The sequence below is a fragment of the Aulonocara stuartgranti genome, assembly GCF_965226115.1.
Source record: "Aulonocara stuartgranti genome assembly, chromosome: 4".
Classification (NCBI taxonomy): domain Eukaryota; kingdom Metazoa; phylum Chordata; class Actinopteri; order Cichliformes; family Cichlidae; genus Aulonocara; species Aulonocara stuartgranti.
The window spans coordinates 17,866,574-17,884,811 of NC_138942.1; the positions used below are offsets into that span (position 1 = coordinate 17,866,574).

At 42.0% G+C, this 18,238-nt stretch overlaps 1 protein-coding gene across 8 annotated transcripts in view; it reads left to right on the plus strand.

Moving 5' to 3' along the window:
• LOC309705332 (septin-9-like) overlaps positions 1-17,967 on the plus strand; it is an 82,946-nt gene extending 64,979 nt beyond the window's left edge. For 7 of the 8 annotated variants that reach the window (XM_082531083.1, XM_082531086.1, XM_082531084.1 and 4 more), the window contains 9 exons: positions 8,649-8,858; positions 11,639-11,767; positions 11,880-11,961; positions 12,250-12,387; positions 13,718-13,835; positions 14,305-14,400; positions 14,505-14,601; positions 15,263-15,314; positions 16,627-17,967. In XM_082531083.1, the coding sequence (XP_082387209.1) occupies positions 8,649-8,858; positions 11,639-11,767; positions 11,880-11,961; positions 12,250-12,387; positions 13,718-13,835; positions 14,305-14,400; positions 14,505-14,601; positions 15,263-15,314; positions 16,627-16,768 (1,064 nt within the window). In that variant the 3' untranslated portion in view covers positions 16,769-17,967. Of the gene's footprint in view, positions 1-6,866; positions 6,960-8,648; positions 8,859-11,638; positions 11,768-11,879; positions 11,962-12,249; positions 12,388-13,717; positions 13,836-14,304; positions 14,401-14,504; positions 14,602-15,262; positions 15,315-16,626 lie in introns of those variants that run through there. The other variant, XM_082531089.1, reaches the window with a different exon arrangement.
• The last annotated feature ends 271 nt before the right edge of the window (positions 17,968-18,238 follow it).

Genomic DNA, 18,238 nt, shown 5'->3' on the forward strand with positions numbered 1-18,238 from the left:
TGACAATGACATATTACCAGGCTAAATACGTATGCAGAGTGGACAGTTAGCACCTCACACGTGGTTCGTAGGCTTTGATGTGCTTTTGGAAAGTACAGTGAAGGAATCCTTTTAGGAAAGTAGAACAGGCTAGCCTCGGATTAGTGTTTCTTTATGAGCTCTGTACAGATCAGGTTTCTCTTTCACTACTTTTTCTGCTCTTGTTTAAGCACTGACAAAGTGATAGTGCGAGTTCTTGGCTATGGGGTCATGTGGCAGCAGCTGATGACAACGCTGGGCCTCAGAATTTATCATCCAGGCTTTGTTATCCAAAGTTGACCTGGAGAATACAAGGAATTCCTCTCAGCAGCTAATATCAAACCGGTGGAAACACCAACCGCCCCTCACCTTTTCAGAAAGTCACCCGCCTCTGGTTTGCCTCAGAAACACACACATATGCGCGCACACACACGCAGAGCTGCTGAAAGGAGCTCTGTTGTGGCCCCTGTGCAGAACAGACTGTGGCCTTTCACCACTGTTTAATGGGAAGCTGAAAAGGTCATCGTTACCTTCTGCATCTTGCGTGTCTTTGTCTGTCTGTGCACATCGGGAGTCAAGAAGTTAGATCAGTAAGATTGTGTATCTATTGTGGAATTTAGCATCATGAGTTTGAAATGCAAAACATTTCATGAATGTAACCAGAGCTCTGTAAAATCGATAACATTTCATCTCTGTTGGATTCCCCGGGAGCAGATTCTCTGAATAACTGGTTTGCGTTTTCTAGTACATGTATGTGCGTTAGATGTTCACCACAAGAGAAGAGTGGAAAAAGGGAAACTGTCGTATTTTTGTTGTAACTTGTTGCATATAAATTTTGAGATGATTCAGTCGTCTGCAAGTGTTGATGTTGATAGATTAGCAATGAAGATGTTAAAAGAAGACAATTCTAAACTTACATAACACAATAAGCTCATGTTCCCTTTATAGGGAACGCTTTTAAGGTCTAATGTAACAAGTGTTTGGCTGTCTACACCTACAGTGACCTAGAAGTGTCATGCTGCCACACACGATAAATATACGACTTTAAAATCTTCAAAGGTGAGGAGATGATGGTGGTTCACTTGAAATTAACTGAAATAACATGTAAATATGAACTACTTTGAGTAAGGAGTCACATTTCAAGTTAAACTGACACTGTGACGTCACTTATTGTCCACTACACTCTTAAGCTTTGTATGTGGGTCAAACACAGTCCATAAATACTGCTGCTGAGACTTGGAGAGGACCCAGGTGACAGGCTTCAGCTCGCACACAGGCTGTAGACTGTGTCAGAGGAGTGCTGCTGACAGCATTTTTGATGGAATAGTGAGTTTGTGTTCTCTAAGGATTTGAACACCTTGAGCCTTCTGTCTCAATAGTGAAGGACAGCTGCCCTCTAAGTCCACCTTTAGTCAACTGAGCATTAAAGTAACATTGGTTAGTTTGTAGATAATTTGGTATTTATAATTATGTCTGTGCAATGTTAAAAAAGCAGAACTTTTTCAACTGAGTTCGCTGTACTTTTTTTTTTTTTTTGTTTGTTTAAATAACACTTCTTCTAACTGTTGTTTCTAAGGTGAGGCGTGTGCACGAACAGAGGTCAGATTCCTCAACCCCCTGCCCCTCTAGACCCACACTCACTGTCAGCTAACCATTTCACTGATACACTTTGACCCATTCACTGAGATTACATTGGTTCAGTCCACATGCTCTATTACTGTCAGCAAGTAGCCAATAGGTAATGGATAACTAATGTATTATTTAGCCTAGCCACAAAGACGCTCACAAAACTGACAACTTCCTGATTCATTTTGCTTTCGTGTAAACTCAGAGGGTAAAGTTTAGCAGTTGCTTTAGGGTGGAATATTTTTTTGTAAGGCATGATCTGCTGCAGTGGAATGTATTTCCTTAACTGTAGATGTTTAGTTGAAACTAAATCAGCCTGAGCCTTGAATTGAGTCAATAAGTCTTCTTGCTTGCACTTGGGTGTCCGCACGGTAAATTGAGGCATGCATGCATTTAATAATGTATAGGTGAAACCTTACCTGGTGCGCTCAGTGATTTGATTTTTTTTTTTCCCTTTTTTCCTTTCTTTCTTTTTTCTTTTGGAGCTGCTTGGTGTAAGAATTAGCTGAAGAGCCTAGAAAGACAACAGCTCTCTTGTGCACCACCACAGCTTAGAGGCCGAACACATTCCTCTGGAAGTCTAGACAAACCTGTGGGCTTCTGCTGTCATTACAGTAATTTACATTTCTCTGCTGTCTGCAAAGTAACCCTAGCTGCTGATGCTGCATGCTGCAAATACAAAGTTGTATGTTGTTAAGAGACTGATTATCATTGGTTTTAAGCATCTGCATCATTTCCAGGCAAATAGTGGCAGGTGACATAATCTCTCAGGCACATTTCTCCTGAGAGCTGAACGATGAGTCTGGGAATTCGGCTTTGTTGCAAAAACACTCAGGCTGTTGTGTTATTAAAGTCAGTGTTTGCACTGCCACCAAACCAATTTCCCCTTTTTATTAAAAGGCTTCACTGTCAGAGGGTGGGTAACTGGGTTTGTGTGTTTGTGTGTGTTGTAAACCCATGTGGTCTGGGGGTATCGAATTGATTCAATGCTGGAGGGCTACCGGAACCCCAGTTCAATGTAATTGAATACATTTTTATCGCTTCTACACAAGTTTCTCAGCTGTGTTTGCACCATCTCTTGTGGGAAATCAACCATAAAAAAGGCAGCTTGAGAATCAGTCGTTTTTATCACATTGAATAAAATAAAATTTGAAGCAGCCCGCACGCTCCTCAAGAGGCATCTGGGTTACCATCAAAACAAATCTAGCGGCGTTAAGATGAGACACGACTGCAAACCGCCTTCATCCTGTATGGGAATGTAAATGGAAGACAAACGCAGCAGATGTTTTTAACCAGCCCATAAATAGATTGTTAAAAAGAACAAAGATCTCAAAACCCATTTAGTGGATTAGTAAACCAATGTGTCTTTGACATACAGCTCCAAACAAGCACTTAGATTAACCTGAACTTGTGCATTTTATCGCTTGATGGGATTAATGCCTAGTGGTGGATACTAAATTATTGAGCTGTCATTGCTATGAAACAAATTAAGCCTGCTGTTACGTGGAGCTTGGACACAAACTCTTTCATTTTACCTTTTCAATCAAATATAATTAAGGTTATCTGTAGGAATTCACCAGCTTTGTGTTGGTGTTGATACAATGGATTAAATTAATATATGCGTGGCTGTTCCCTAAATTTTCCTGGATGCAATCAATCTGGATGAAACTTACTGTATAAACTGCCTACAGTTGGGAGTGAAGGGAGGGAGATGGAGCACAACTGAGGAGGAGAGTGGGGATGAATAATTAAATTAAATTAAATGCAAAGTGGTGTATAAACACAAGCAAGCAGGAGGTGTGGAGATCTTTCCAAGGATGGGATTTGGAAGCTGTTTCCAGGAATCCACAACATGTGGTCAAAATGCTAATTGATTATTAGAATAAGCCGCCTCAGATGTTTCAGCAGCCAAATCATGGCTAGTTTAACAAAGCAGTTTTCTGCTGTGCTAATGGGATCAGTTAGCCATTTTATCATTATAAACCCACATTGGGTAATACAGTGTAACACAGGGGCGATGCTGGCTGAGAGTTTGTTTTATTAAAAATCATAAATCATTTTGTGATGAATGGACCCATTAGACAGCAAGTGTCATTTACTACATTCTTGATCCGTTTCATGTAACGTTGGATAAAAACAAATCTAATTTCCTTTGAAAAACAGGAGTTTTTGTGACTGTAGGTTTTGAGCAATTGTTTGGATCTTATCATCCGTAGCTTAGTGTTTGTTTAAAGCCTGGCATTTAATCATTCGGTGCAATGCTTTAGTAGAGAAAGCATTTGTGTACGTTATGGCTCATTAAAATAGTAGAAAAACTGTGGAACTGCCTGCATGTTGTATAAAACAGTTGTAAAAGTGAAGCGATGAAGGGAAAGATTTTGTACAATCAGTTTTACAGATGCCCTGAGTGAGTCAGTGTTGCAGATAACAAACACTCCAAGTTTCCATCCTTTTCTCTCTCTGGATTCCTCTAAATTCTACAGAGTTTATTCAAAGGGTCAAACCACAGGTTTGTCATGAGGGGACTAACCTCAGTGCAGCTCTTTCCAACCTAAACTGGGAACATGATCTCTGACCTGCTCACCACCCTGTTGAGATCAACACCCTGGACAGCTAAGCCATGGCTCAGTGGTTCTGGCCACACTGCATCTAAACATAGGCGACAGAGTCACATTTTTCTTCATACTCCTTTGTAGTTTTAGTGCCTTTTGAAAAGACCATCCAGTGAACAGGGAGATGTTTAGCTGGATTCGAATGTATTTGCATCTCAGTTTGGAGGCCTGTGTGTAGTTAGTGAGGAATGCCCCAGGCCCAAAACTGGAATAAATCACAATCTCTGCAATCCACACTTTTTTTTCCTCCCCTCCTTCTCCCCCTCTGCATGCCTTTCTTTGTCCTCCTCTCACTGACCTTATCTTGTTTACCTCCCCCCTACTCAACGACAGCCATCTTCCTTTTTGCTTCTCCTCTGTATCTCATGCCTATCTGCACACGTCTGCCTTTTTTTTTTTTTTCTCTCCACACTTCGGTCTTCTTCTTTTCCTTGTGTCTTGCTGTTTTTCTCTGAAATGCTTTGCTGCAGAGATGAGACTTCTGGCTATATTTACAAAAAAGCAAAGCAATCTGATGCCGCTGGAAGCAATAAAAGAGAAAACCTCTGTAGTGCCTGTAATTGAAAACAGCATCACAGTGAGTCACTCTGCTTTCCAATAGCTAAAATAAATTTTGTTTGTCCATGATGCAGGGGGGGCAGTAGAGCTAAGGAATGGCATGGCAAATGTGCAAGTCATCCAGGGGTGATTTATTACCACTAAGCAAGCAACAATGGAAACTGACATTTTTAAATGACCCTTAATTGTCACTGAAAAACAAATCTGATTCATCCAAACTGTGCTTGTGCTGTTTGATCAGCAACATAAGCAAACCTATTCCACAACTGTCATCGCATTTTCTCTCAAATGTAACTTTTGCATGCCCATTTCCCATCAGACTTGAAACTAGTGGGGGGGAAACATAAAATGCTGAGTTGAGAAGCGGCCCAATATAATTATTCTTAAAAGGCTGTGGCCGGTTGAAGCCATCTGAGAGGCTCATTTAATCCACCTCCAAAGGATTTACACCATCAGTTTGCATGACAACATATTAAAATACCTGAGGTTCCCACAATATGTCATTCCTTACATCCCTATTTGACTCAACAGTAATTTTTTCAGTCAGCCCATTGTGTTTGATAGGTTTGAGGTAATGTCCAACAGCTGTTAAGCCATCAGGGCCAGACATTTCCAGGTGGAGGTAAAAAAAAAAGTTAACATTTATAAGGCCATTACTGGCTAAAAACCATGACAGAGGGTGAATAAATGGTCAGTGTATCCAGATGCTTTGACACACTCTCTGCACCACTGATACGATGCTTCACTCACCACATCGTAGGGTTTGTAGTTTACCAAAGTTGGCTAAAGGTCTAAAGAGGTGTCCTACCCATGAATGAAGTGATTCATTTTGATTGTAGAGAAGAGTTTGGTTTCCCACGGTAGTGGTTCAAGACTCCTTTTGTGTGGTGTTGTGATGTTTGGCAAGTTGTTTATGGTGTTAAATTCTTCTTTGACTTGAGAAAATCAGTACATTGGTTTCATGAAGGACAGTTAATCTTTTGAAGAGCCTTTGTGCTCCTGGCTGGGAAACCAGTTAGTTACCACCAACAACTCTTTCTGTCCGTCTCTCATTCACTCTGTATCTTAGCTTTTATAATTCCCACCCACAGTGGAAGATGAGCAAATAGTAACTGAACATTAAACAGAACAGACATGCTGCAGAGGTGCTGAGCATTGTTCTGAAATGAGGCTCATTTCAGGAAGTCCTCAGACCAAATACTGTAATTGATTGTTTCCACAAAGGTTACACAGAACCAAAAACCTCCATAAAACCTACTTTTTCTTCCTGTTTTAAACCCACACTGATCACAAAATGAGAAGTGTGCATACCAAACTGGAGAAAAGTGTTTAAGCTCAGAGGCTGGGAATGAGGACTGTGCTGGGACCGCAGAAGTAAGATCTACAGTTGCAATAAAAAGAACAAATTTCTTTTATCCCGTTTTATGCCCTTCGAAAATGGGTCGATGCTCAGCTCATGGTTGTGCACGAGTCCTGACAGTAAAGCCTTTGGATTAGATTAAACAGGTATCCAAGTAACTGACAATCCACCATCTATTAAATGTTTCAGCTCGAACAAAAGATTAAGCTTGTACAGATGATCTTCTCATCATTATATTTTAGTGCTTTGCAGGTGTAGATGCTGTTGGATGATATGTTAAGTATTCCATCTTGTTCATTTCATGTCTCTTTCCTTTGATGCTTTCCCTGGTATCATGCCTTTGAAGCTCTGTTGTTGGAGCCCTGGTTGCCACAGTGTCCTAACTCCTGCAAACATCTCTGTTTACAGCACAAAGCTGTCGCAGGAAAAAATCAGCAAGGGATTTCAGAGGGAAAATACATGGTGTAGAGAAGAAGAGGATGGAGGTTTTGTATTATCCAGCACATTTAATAACAAAGCTAAAAGCCAAATGAGTAGCAGAAAGGAGGAGGGGCTCAAACAGGAGAGATACAAGAAAACTAAGAGTTGGTGTGCAATAGGCAACACCGATGAGGGAGGATCAGTGTGAGCAGGGAGGAAAGGGTGAGGCTGAGGGGAAAAAGACATGAGCGAAACAGGGGAGGTGTAGAGGGGAGGTGGAGGGCAGTGAGTCGCTGTAAGTTGCTGACTGACTTTTGGAACAGGATGAGGAAGTGGTGAAGAGGCCAGGAGAGCTGCTTCCATAGGTGGGTCTCTATGACACATGGATGCACACACAATGGAGCATATTATAAAAGCAAGACTTAACGTGTTAACATGAGCTAGTTTTGAGTTTCTACAGCACTGCCATTCCTCAGATTTTTCTTCTTCTTCCATTAATCAGTGCAGTGCCAGTTTGAAGTGTGTTGACTTTTCTACCAGCCTGTTGATTTATTTCCCAGAGTGATACGGGTGAACTGGCCTGCTGTCTGGACTACTTTCTCCTTGTAACAGGTCGAGTATTCGCTGGAATCCAAAAGCTGTTAAACTCTTGGCAGGCAGTCCAGGGGCTGATATTTGCATGTGTACGTACAGATCAGCTGTGCGCTCAAACAGAGGAAACTCTGAGTGTGTGAAGTCAAGGCAACCGGCATGTTTAAAGGCACAAAGTCAAGCATGTACTCAGGGCTTTTGTGTGTGTTAGCCAGGTTAGCTGTGGGTGGATCAGGTTTCAACCTCACCAGTCTCACTCTTTTCCACTCTCACATTAGCAGGACAGTAACACTGCACTGTAGAGAGCAAGGGAAAGGGAGGCCTTGCGAGGGGTAGCATGGTACATGGACTGTGTATCTAATGACACACGGACATAAACACTGCCGTCGTGTAAATTTGTCACATACACAGCTCGAGAGGTACGGTGACTTTGGCATGCGCAGACCTCAGTGAACACATTAAAAGTTTAATATTTCTCTTGTGATTAGACAAACATCTGCAGGCATTTCACAGAAGGACATGAAGTTAATCATTACAAAAACAAAGTGAAGAGATGTCGTTCTGCCAATTTTAAACTACTCTAATTCCACAGAGCGAATTTTCTGATAGTTTTACTTTTGGGTTGATAAACTGTTCTGGCATGAGACTAACCAGGACCTTGAAAGTCAGGAGGTGCTTTTAGTTGTTTTTCTGTCTGTCTTCTAGACAGTCCGCCACATTTGTTCCAGACTGAAATAAACAACAACCATTAGATGGATTATCAGAAACTTTTGTGCAGACATTCACTAGAAGATGGATCCCAGAGCTTTCCTCTAGATATAACAATAACTAATAGCACTTTGTAAACAGTTACAAAGGGCATCACAGGTTGAATAAAACCAAACATTAAAGATGCAATGATGTGCATGGCCACTTGCACAATTAATCAAGTTTCCCCCTATTAGGCAAACACACAGGCCATTTCAGCTATAACTTGGTTTTTTGTGCCATCAACCATCCAAGCTGTTGTTTAACTGGGTGTTCACACGAGTTTTCCCAGTCAGGGATGCATTTTTCTGACACTGCAGGAATCCCCTATCATCTTGTTCAAATGTGTATGTGTGTTATTAACAGATTTTACTGTAGTTTAATTCTACTGATAGCTTTTCTTCTGAACTGCCAGCACCTGAAGAGCTGCTTAGCTGAACTGGTTTGTTCTATAACAGGAAGTTGTCAATCATTACATATTTCAGCACTATGACAGTTTGGTGCAGTACATTACTTCCTCCTATGGATTTCCAAGGAACCAAGAATCTTGAAATTCTTGTAAAAAGTCCTCATTTTGTTTTTTTTTGTTTTTTTAAACCTCTCTATCATTTTACTTGCAGTACCTGTTTTCACAGATGCGTCATTTATCTGTTATTGCTTCTTCCATATTATACTTGTAACTCAAGCCTTCTCTGTTTCTGTTTGTGTTACATCAGGACCTGAAGTGTTTTCCAGCTACAGCAGCAATACCATGTCTGAGGCGGTGGTGCCTGATGCTGTGGTGTCCCCAGCAGTGGGTGGACTGTATGGGGAGAAGGCTGGCGGCCCCATGTTGGACTTCAGCTATGTGGGTATCGATGCCATTCTGGAGCAGATGAGGAGGAAAGCCATGAAGCAGGGTTTTGAGCTCAACATTATGGTTGTGGGTAAGCAGAGCCTGTTTGCACTTACTAAAATTCCCAGATTTGGTTCGCACAGTTGTTGTCGGTCACATAGCATTGCAGTGATCAAATCTTTGGCTGCTTATGCACTCACACATTAAAAGAAATGCATGTGAAGCATTAGAAATAATTCCAGGAGTTGCCTTTGAGTAAGACTTTTGAGCTGGTGCTTCACTGTGGATAACTACTGCTAGCAAATGTTCAGGTTGAAATAATATTTCCCATCTTTACTCAAAAGTGTGGCCTTCTGCAAATAAATGGTTGCATTGATGGTTGTATACACTTAAGTCTCACAATAACCTCAGTTATGTATAACTAGAGCTGAGACTGAGTCATGATGCTTTTCTTTCTAATCAAGTTTAAATATAAGCCTGAAGCTTTTTTCTTTTATTTTGTTTTTTTTAATTGGGCATACTCATCACTGTGATCAGACACCTTTAAAATAGGAGCTAATTACACACCTCAGGATCAAACAGGCCACCATCGAGCCCACCCAATCTCACTGCTTTACGTCTCCTGCATGTCGTCTCCACACATGGTCTGTCTCATCCTCAAATAAAAAAAATGTGCTTGAAAGCAGCCCCAGGCCTGAGTGGGTAAACACAACTAAACAAAACTGGTTTCCATGGTTTTTTGGGTGTCTTTTTTTTTTTTTAAATATCAAGGTGAAATTATTTAACTGTATCACAATGTAGGAACAATTGATGGTTTTTAAGAACTGGATAATTGGTTTGGCATCTTTATAACTGATGGTTTTTACCTGCATAGAGGACTTTATGCTCCCCTCCAAAAATTGTAGCAAAAGTGAAACGAAAATCAACAAAAAAAACGCATTTTCACTGGATTTTCATTATTTTAATTCTCATCTGTTAAACAAATGGAGTGATAATGGACTGATTATAAAACATCAGTCATGCTTAGGCCCAGGTGCAGTAGCTACAATCTAACAGTTTAAAACTAACAGAGCAGGTGGATTTACTTCCTTGTCTATAAAGGAAGAGGACACCCGGGGGGAAACCCCTACATCCAAACAGGATAGCGAGACGATAGAAAGAGAACAAATTTTTTGGTAAGATAATGAATTGTGATAACTTTGAGTGTCATTTTTAAAAAATTTCCTTCCAGCTTGTTTGCTTTTTCTTGTGAAAATGTTTGCTGCCAGACACAATTTAACAGTTTAAAAAGCATCTGTACGACTTTGACCTCATACAGAAAGCACTTGTGGGATTTTGGCACCACCTCACTGTTTTGTGATGGTTGTTAGCGGTAGGATGATGGATGCAGACACTTTGGAGAAAGCAGCTGTTGGAGCAAGTTTGGACACGGCTCACAGTGGCATTAGTACTGCCAAAGCACTGTAGCAGATAAAATGCTAATTTCCACGTGGACTTTTGAGTCCTTTAACTTCCAGCTGTTGAGCTTCATATTTGTTCTGTGAATCCGTGTTTGCGTGGAGTGTGTGCTGCTGTGCATGCGAGTGCATATCCATAAATCAAAGTTCTGAATGTTGACTTAACCTGAGGTTGAACTTTGAATGGTCATTTCCCAGTGGGCCCCTCCAAACAGCTCTTCATTAACCCGTGGTGATGTTAGCATGAGGTCCAAGGGTCACAGGGGGTCTCATCCATATAGACAGACAGCTGATAAATTAAGTCTGTTTCAATTTGCCCGGATGGGGGAGCATTTTATCCTCTTACTGTAGCAAAACAAGAGCATCGGTGTTGTTATCTGATCAGAAAGTGTCTTGAACTGGTAGTTATAAGATTAAAGGAGTTACATTTGTGTATTTCTGGGTGTGGCTGTTGCAGTCATGCTATTTCCCCTGCTGTTATTTTGAGTGGCTCATAAGTGCCATATGTCGTATTAGCATTTTAGGGCTATTAAAAAAAAGCTTTAGTGTTTCATATGCTGCTGCCTCCACAGGATACCAAAGTAAAACTAACCTCCATCCAAAACAGCATCACCATTCACAGTTAATTTACTAGTGAACACTCCCTTTGCTCATTTTATTTTATTTTTTTCAGTTCAGTCTCTGCTTGTCATCTAGCCCCAGCCTTTCCTGTGCCATTTTTCCCAGAGGTTGATGTTGCGGTTGTGGTGGCCCACAATGTCATTAAGCTGCTTCCCAAGAAGAATTCCCGCAGTCAAACATACTCCAAATAAACAGTCATGGATTTCAGCTTTAGACACTAGATCTCGTTCTGCTAGGAAACTCTAACCAGAACCTGCAGCAGGTGGACAAATCAGCCAAACTCATCGAGGCTGCAGAGCAAAACGGGGACTACTATCACAAGCTGCAATTACAACGGAGGGACTGGATCTCATCCCACATCCACGGGATGAGACTTGTTGAGAGAGGCAGCTGAGAGAAAGGAGCTGGAGAAATTAGACAGGGGAAACGCCCAAACTCTTGTGCACATGCAATCGTTGGAGACTTGTATAGCAGATGACAAAAGACAACCATAGGCATAGCAGTTGTGGCTGTTGCTTGTCCTGTCCTGCTGTTGGCTCATTGCAGCTGCCCCTTTTTCTCATCACTTACTGCATATGAAGTAAACTGGTGTGCTTTGTTGGCAGTGTTTGAGCAGACAGGTGTCACAGCTTCTGAAATTGTTGGAGTGAAGCAGGGTCATTTTATAGAATCTTGTTTGGCTTTATTATGGCACCATTGTGTAAACCGTTGGCTCCCCACTGTGTAAGCAGTCACTGTCGAAGTGTTTTTTTTCTCATTGCCTGTCATTTTTTTGTTTATTTTTTGCTTACAGGACAAAGCGGCCTGGGAAAGTCTACTCTGATGAACACGCTGTTCAAGTCTAAAGTCAGCCGTAAGTCTGTGCTGGCTACAGCCCAGGAGAAGATTCCCAAAACAGTGGAAATCAAGTCCATCAGTCACGGTACAACTCACGACAACTGGCTTATGCCCATCCGCATTCTCACTGCTTGTCTGTGTTACAGCAGTTTGCTGCTGTGCTGGCTCACAGTGTTCTTATGTGCTTTTGTTTGCAGACATCGAGGAGAAGGGTGTAAGAATGAAGCTGACAGTCATTGACACACCAGGCTTTGGAGACCAGATCAACAATGAGAACTGGTAGGCTACAACTTAACGTTGCTGCAACAACCATATAAGCATTATAAGAGTTCATAATGACAAGAGTTTCTAACCAGATGTCCTCCCCTTTATTCTTGCTTTTCCTGCTTTCTTACTTTACCTGATCTCTATCATTGTCCTTCCTCCTCTTCTTTGTCTCCCTGAGCCCCTCCTCTTCCTCCTTTTACTGATCTGTCCCTTGTCTTCCTTTTCCACCCCCTTACCCTTCTTTCCCCTCCCTCTTCTCTCCTTCTCCCTCTTCAATTATCTTTCTCCACCATGGCATAGCTGGCAGCCCATCATGAAGTTCATTAATGATCAGTACGAGGCGTACCTGCAGGAGGAAATCAATATCAACAGGAAGAAAAGGATCCCAGACTCCAGAGTCCACTGCTGCATATACTTCATCCCCCCAACTGGACATTGGTAATGACACACCACAGTCGTAGTTTTAAATCTCAAAAAGACACATCTAAAAAAACATCAGTGCTGATTCCTGTCACACAAGCTGTTCTTTATGCTCTGTAGTTTTCTTGTAAACAGACATTGTGTTTTCTAAAAGTCTGACTTGGTGACAATACGAAACAATTACATCAACTGGAATTTAAATAACTGCTGTTGTTACAGACAGCAACGCTGTGCTTTGCCTGTGCATGTCAGCATATATTGGTATAGGCTGTCTTTGTTCTTAACTTTTTAAATGTGAAGCAGATCTCTCTGCCTTGTTACCCCCTCTTATTGAACACACACAAGGACTCTCTATCCGGCCCACACACTCTGGAGACATGGGCTGCTCTCGCCAGGCCCCGAAGCAGCTCAGTATCCTAAGTTTTTCCCTGGACCTCTCACAGGCCCACACATCTGGCTCTCATCGAACCGTCCGGTTTACTCTCCCTCTCAGCGCTCTCTTGGTTCAGACCTGCACCGATCGGAGCTCAGGGGGTCTGGGTATACTAGCAGAAGGAATTAGGCGATCGGTGAACACATGATAATTCACCATGCAGCTCATAGTTTCTTTTATATTCCTATTTTTTCATTGGTGTAACTCGAGTCGAGTGCAGCGACTGGTCTTGGGAAAATGTTGAAGCAGCTGTGGACTGTCATCCCCTTTGGAGCACGCACACAAAGACACAACTGATAACAGAGCAAATGCTGCACCTCTATTAATTTTTGTCTCATGGCATGTCTTTACTCAGGCAGGGGCCTGGTGTGAATGCCCCCCCCCCCCCCCCCGTCTCCAGCAAGCAGCGTTTCATGTTGATCCAACACTGCAGATGTCACATGGCCCGGCCAGCAGCTGCTCCAGGCTTGCCTTAAAAAGCCTAATGGGGGAGAGGCAGGAAGGACGCAAGAGACAGAGACTCTGTGTGTGTCTGGGTGCATGCAATCAATTCTGCACTTTTGTCTTTCTCAGCGTGCTCTTTCTCGAGTGCACAAGCCTTGTTGTTGACAACGAGCAGCCTGTGTGAAAGAGTCGTTAGCCAGGCCAGAATCCGCTGCTCTAACCACATGCAGATGCTTTCTCAAACTGCGGGAAAGGCCTTAGCTGCTTCCCCTAACTGTATCAAGCAGATGTTCACATACTCTGTGTAATGATGGGTGCATGATAAGAAGTTGGAACTGTAAATGTTCCTCCATCTGGGACGTTTCTTAGGAACATCTGCCCTCTGGTGCGAGAGCTTTGCGTTACAATTTCCTGTGCTTTTGTTCTTAAATCTAATGTCTTCCTCCCGGTTCTCTCATGTTGTCTCCTCAGTCTTCGGCCTCTTGATGTCGAATTCATGAGACGTCTGAGTAAAGTGGTCAACATCGTCCCAGTCATTGCCAAGGCAGATACACTCACGCTGGAGGAGAGAGACTTCTTCAAAAAGAAGGTAACATCTATTAGATTTTAGTGGCATTGCAACTTCTCTGAAGTATCCCTATATTCTTTTACCCTTTTGCTCTCTGCTTGCCTTTACTTTTTTTAAACAGCTGACCCCTTTATGAGGTTTTTATTGGCTTTGTTTTCAAGGATCTCAGGATTTCCCTTTCCCTCATTAACACACTCTGTGTGCACACAGGTTTAGGCGTACATCCTGTGAGGGTTTTGCGTTTTGTTTGTTGCAGTTAGCGACTAAGCCCAAACTTTTGGCATAGATTAGCGTTAATGCAACCTTAATCTGCATCCTGTGCATATTTAGGTACAATTGTTTGATCTCTCAGAAGGATACATCAAGAACAGCCGCCTAATTAGTCCAGAGATTAAGAGACTTGTGGTGGGTTAAAGATTTGGTGTGTGTGTGTGTGTGTGTGTGTGTGTGTGTGTGTGTGTGTGTGTATATTTGAACATGCTCTAACCAGATCAGGGAAGAGCTGCGAGCCAATGGGATTGACGTATACCCACAGAAGGAATTTGATGAGGACGCAGAGGACCGAATGATCAATGAAAAGATCAGGGTAAGGGCAGCAGCATCACCAAGCAGGACTTTGGGCTCTATCTGAAATCCATTCTGTAAGGATTTCTAACTCTAATAGCCGTTTACTTTTAACCTTTTGAACAGGAGATGATCCCATTTGCTGTGGTGGGAAGTGATCAGGAGTACCAGGTCAACGGCAGGAGGTTGCTGGGGAGGAAGACCAAGTGGGGAACCATTGAAGGTACAACTCTCGTTTGTATTTATATTAATGATGCACTTTTAGCAAAAAAGAAAAGGGGGAAAAAAGAAGGGAGGGTTTCTGGGAGTCAGCTGGTCACAGAGTGTCAACAATGCTCCATTCAGCTCTCCAGACAGCAGTCGTGTGCCATGTAGCTGACTCAGGCCTCCACCAGACAGTCGCTATGAAGACGCCTGATTGTTTACTTGGTGTCCCAACCTCTCTCATTCCCATACAAAGAGTATGTCTGCTGAATCCTCACATTGGATATGCACTGAGCAGAGAAAATGTGTAAGTTTAGTCATTTTTAATTCCAGTTTTATGTTAGCTACTCCAGACAGGAGGCCCCACCCCTTTATCAAGTGCCTCATAAAGGAAGTTTAATTTCCTGCAGAGTGTGCCTGTGCTGACACACACAGGCACACATCATTGGGAAATTCTGATGCAGTTAATCTCCTCAGAAAATACTCAAAGTGGATGAAAGCTGCAGCAGGTGAGGGCAAGATGGCCTGCTGCATGGAGCCATCACACTAGGATCACTGACTCCACCTGCTGGACTCTTAAAGAATCTCAGCACCAGCTATTCATGAAGCTTCTGCAGCCTGTTAGCACCTGTTTTAACTCCCGTTTGATCATTTCTAACTCAAAGCTTCTCTCTCTGCAGTTGAGAACATAGCCCACTGTGAGTTTGCCTATTTACGGGATCTCCTCATCAGGTGAGTGCATGTTGTCTACTAGTCTGCAAGTCCACAGGTTTATGCCAGATGAGGATCTGGCACAGATTCATCATAAATAAAGGGATTTTTGTAATTTTAGACACAGAGAGGGAGACTCAATCTGCATGTGGTTGATCAGTCTCATGAATCACATGTGTCACATGTATGTAGTAGCAATAGGAATGAATATGTAAGTGTTTTTAATAGAGCTGCCAGTGTTAATGCGTTAACACGGATTTATCCATCATCCCGCAATTAACCCATCTGGAGCGCAAAATGACGCAAAATCCCTGAAATGTCTCTGTCAACGCAATTCGGGCAGTTTGTCCAAAGTTTGTCCATTCTGCGCTCCTGATTGGTTAATGGCGTAAAAAAATTTTAATCGCAGTGATCGTGATGATGCGTTAACATTGACAAGAGACGTCCTGCTTCAGTGAATCCACCTGTTTTATAGTGATCACAGTCCCAGTGCAGTAAAAGCAGAAACGCAAATTTGCAGAGGGAAAAACTGATATGAGACATGTTTACAGGCACAAAGTGCAAAAAAAAACCATGAGCTGTTGTCTGTAAAGACAGCTGGAGTGATTCAAGTCAGACACACACAACAGTTAAAGACACGGTTTGAGCGGTCTGTCTGACACTGCAAGTGTGCTGGTAGTTCACAGGTACATGCTGGATCAAGGTGGATTCAAAACCGTTTGAGGTTATTGTAAGGCAAAATAAAGGACACAAAGGAGCAGGAGGATGTGTCCAGTCAGCATGTTAAAGTAAATGTAGTTTTTATTTTCAAACTCGAGATAAAGTGACTATAGTTTCCTGTCGTGTGCTCGAACATTGCAGTTCTTAGGATGAGTGAAACGTAGAGAATTGGTTTCACTGTCTCTATATACCATGTAGAAATGGTCTGTAGTTGTGTTTTTCGGTGTTTTAGGTAGTGTGTTTGTGTTCAAGAATGAGACTGCTTCAGTTTGTTAATATAAATTTTGACCAGCTCATCATCTGAAACTGCAAATCCAGATTCAGTTTATATAGAACAGAATAAAATTGCCCTTGAATACATCGAGAAACACCATTGGAAACTTCAGTTTTTCAAGTTTTTGAGATCCTCGTTCATTTAAACAACTTCTCAGTGTGTGAACGAGCCTCTTTAAAAATCCATATATACAAAGGTGTGTGTTTTTTACAGCAGTAATTATCTGTCCACACTTTGTACCCTAAATTTTAAGGTGGTTGAGTAGAAAATGTAAAAACTGTGATGGTTTGAGATGGACGGACACTTCTGTGATGCCACAGTGTGTGTTTTTGTTTGTAGGACCCACATGCAGAACATTAAGGACATCACCAGCAGCATCCACTATGAAATGTATCGCGTGAGGCGCCTCAATGAGAATAACACGATGGTGGCTCATGCCAACGGTATCCCAGAACATCATCTCACCGCCCACGAGATGTAGACGCCGCCTGCCGCCATCACAGCGTAACTCGTTTGTTCTGAGACTCTGATGTTCAGCAACAGTCCTTCAACTTCACTCCAACCCACTCCACTCCAAACCTCCTGCCCCACCTCACAGGGTGCGAAAAACTCAAACGCCTGCCAGAGGGACTTCATTATCGGTGACTTTTGGTGGCTGAATGGACGGTTTATGTCAGTTTATTGCTTCATGAATAAATCCCCTCAGTATCGCTGACCGAGAGAGGGATTTTTACCTGCTTACAGTTAATATTTGTGGTGCCAAAATTTCAGCTTCCACCAAACCGAACGAACTGACACTGAAGTGCCTTAAAACGTAACATATTAAACTCGTCCACTTTTCTTTTTGCAGATTTTGGTGTTTTGTTTTTAGCAGCGCCTGTAGGAATGTGGGCCACAGTTTTGTTTTTTCCTCTAAGCACACACTTATAGCGACGTGTGAAAAGTGATGATACTTGCACTTGATCACTGCATAAAGCATGTTGGAGAAGGGCCAGGCAGCGCTTTGCCAACATGTAACACACAGTAATGTAAAGTGTGAGCAGTGCAGCTTCACTCAGCTCTCTCCCCCTTAGTTAACCCCTCCCCCCCCACTCCCAAAAAGGGTTATCAGAGAGCACCTCATACGCTTGACTTAACTTTTCTGTCGCAGCTCGTGTTTCTCTTTAAAAGTTGTTTTTAATTCCCACTTATAAATGTCATTGTTTATGAATAGAAATATCTTAAGAGTGATTTAAGATGATAAAGTATTTATGCACGATATAAAATGTGAACGCCGTCAGTTGTAGTCCATATATTCAGATTAGTAACACACACACTTCCCCTGCTTTGGGCCCGTCATGGCGCCTTATTTATTGGAGGGTTTTTGTGCTTTTTCATAGCATGTTGGCCAAAACTGGAAAGAGAGCACGGTTGTTGGTGCCAGGCTGACTACATTTCGACGTTATCCAGTCCCCTTAAATTCTTTTTTTTTAATCTAGTCTTCCACTGACCAGCCCACTTTGTTTTTCCTCCCATCATGTACCGAGGATCTTTCTTTCATCCACATATTACTTCCTAAGCTCTCACTGTCATGCTCTGTCCTGTATATTCGTCTGTGTTCTGATACATTTTTGTACTTGTATTATTGATAACAAATTTTCTTTTATCTTATTTGAAAGAAATAAAGATTGAAGTTGTAAATATTGTTTTTTTTCTTATATTTTTACAATGCCTAGAAGAAGTCCAGTCAGCGAAAGAAGTCACTCCTTAACGTTTAAATGTATACACTGATGACATTTTAGATAATTTTCTCCCACAATGGCTTTTCCATAGCATTTAATTGCAGGTGTAATTCACTTACTGGAGCACTTTAATTGCCGTGTCATTAAACTTCTTCTTGATTAGCCCCTGAAATCAATATGGCTGCCTACTAGGTCAGTGCAAAGCTGATTAGTGCTAATTACTTGAACGC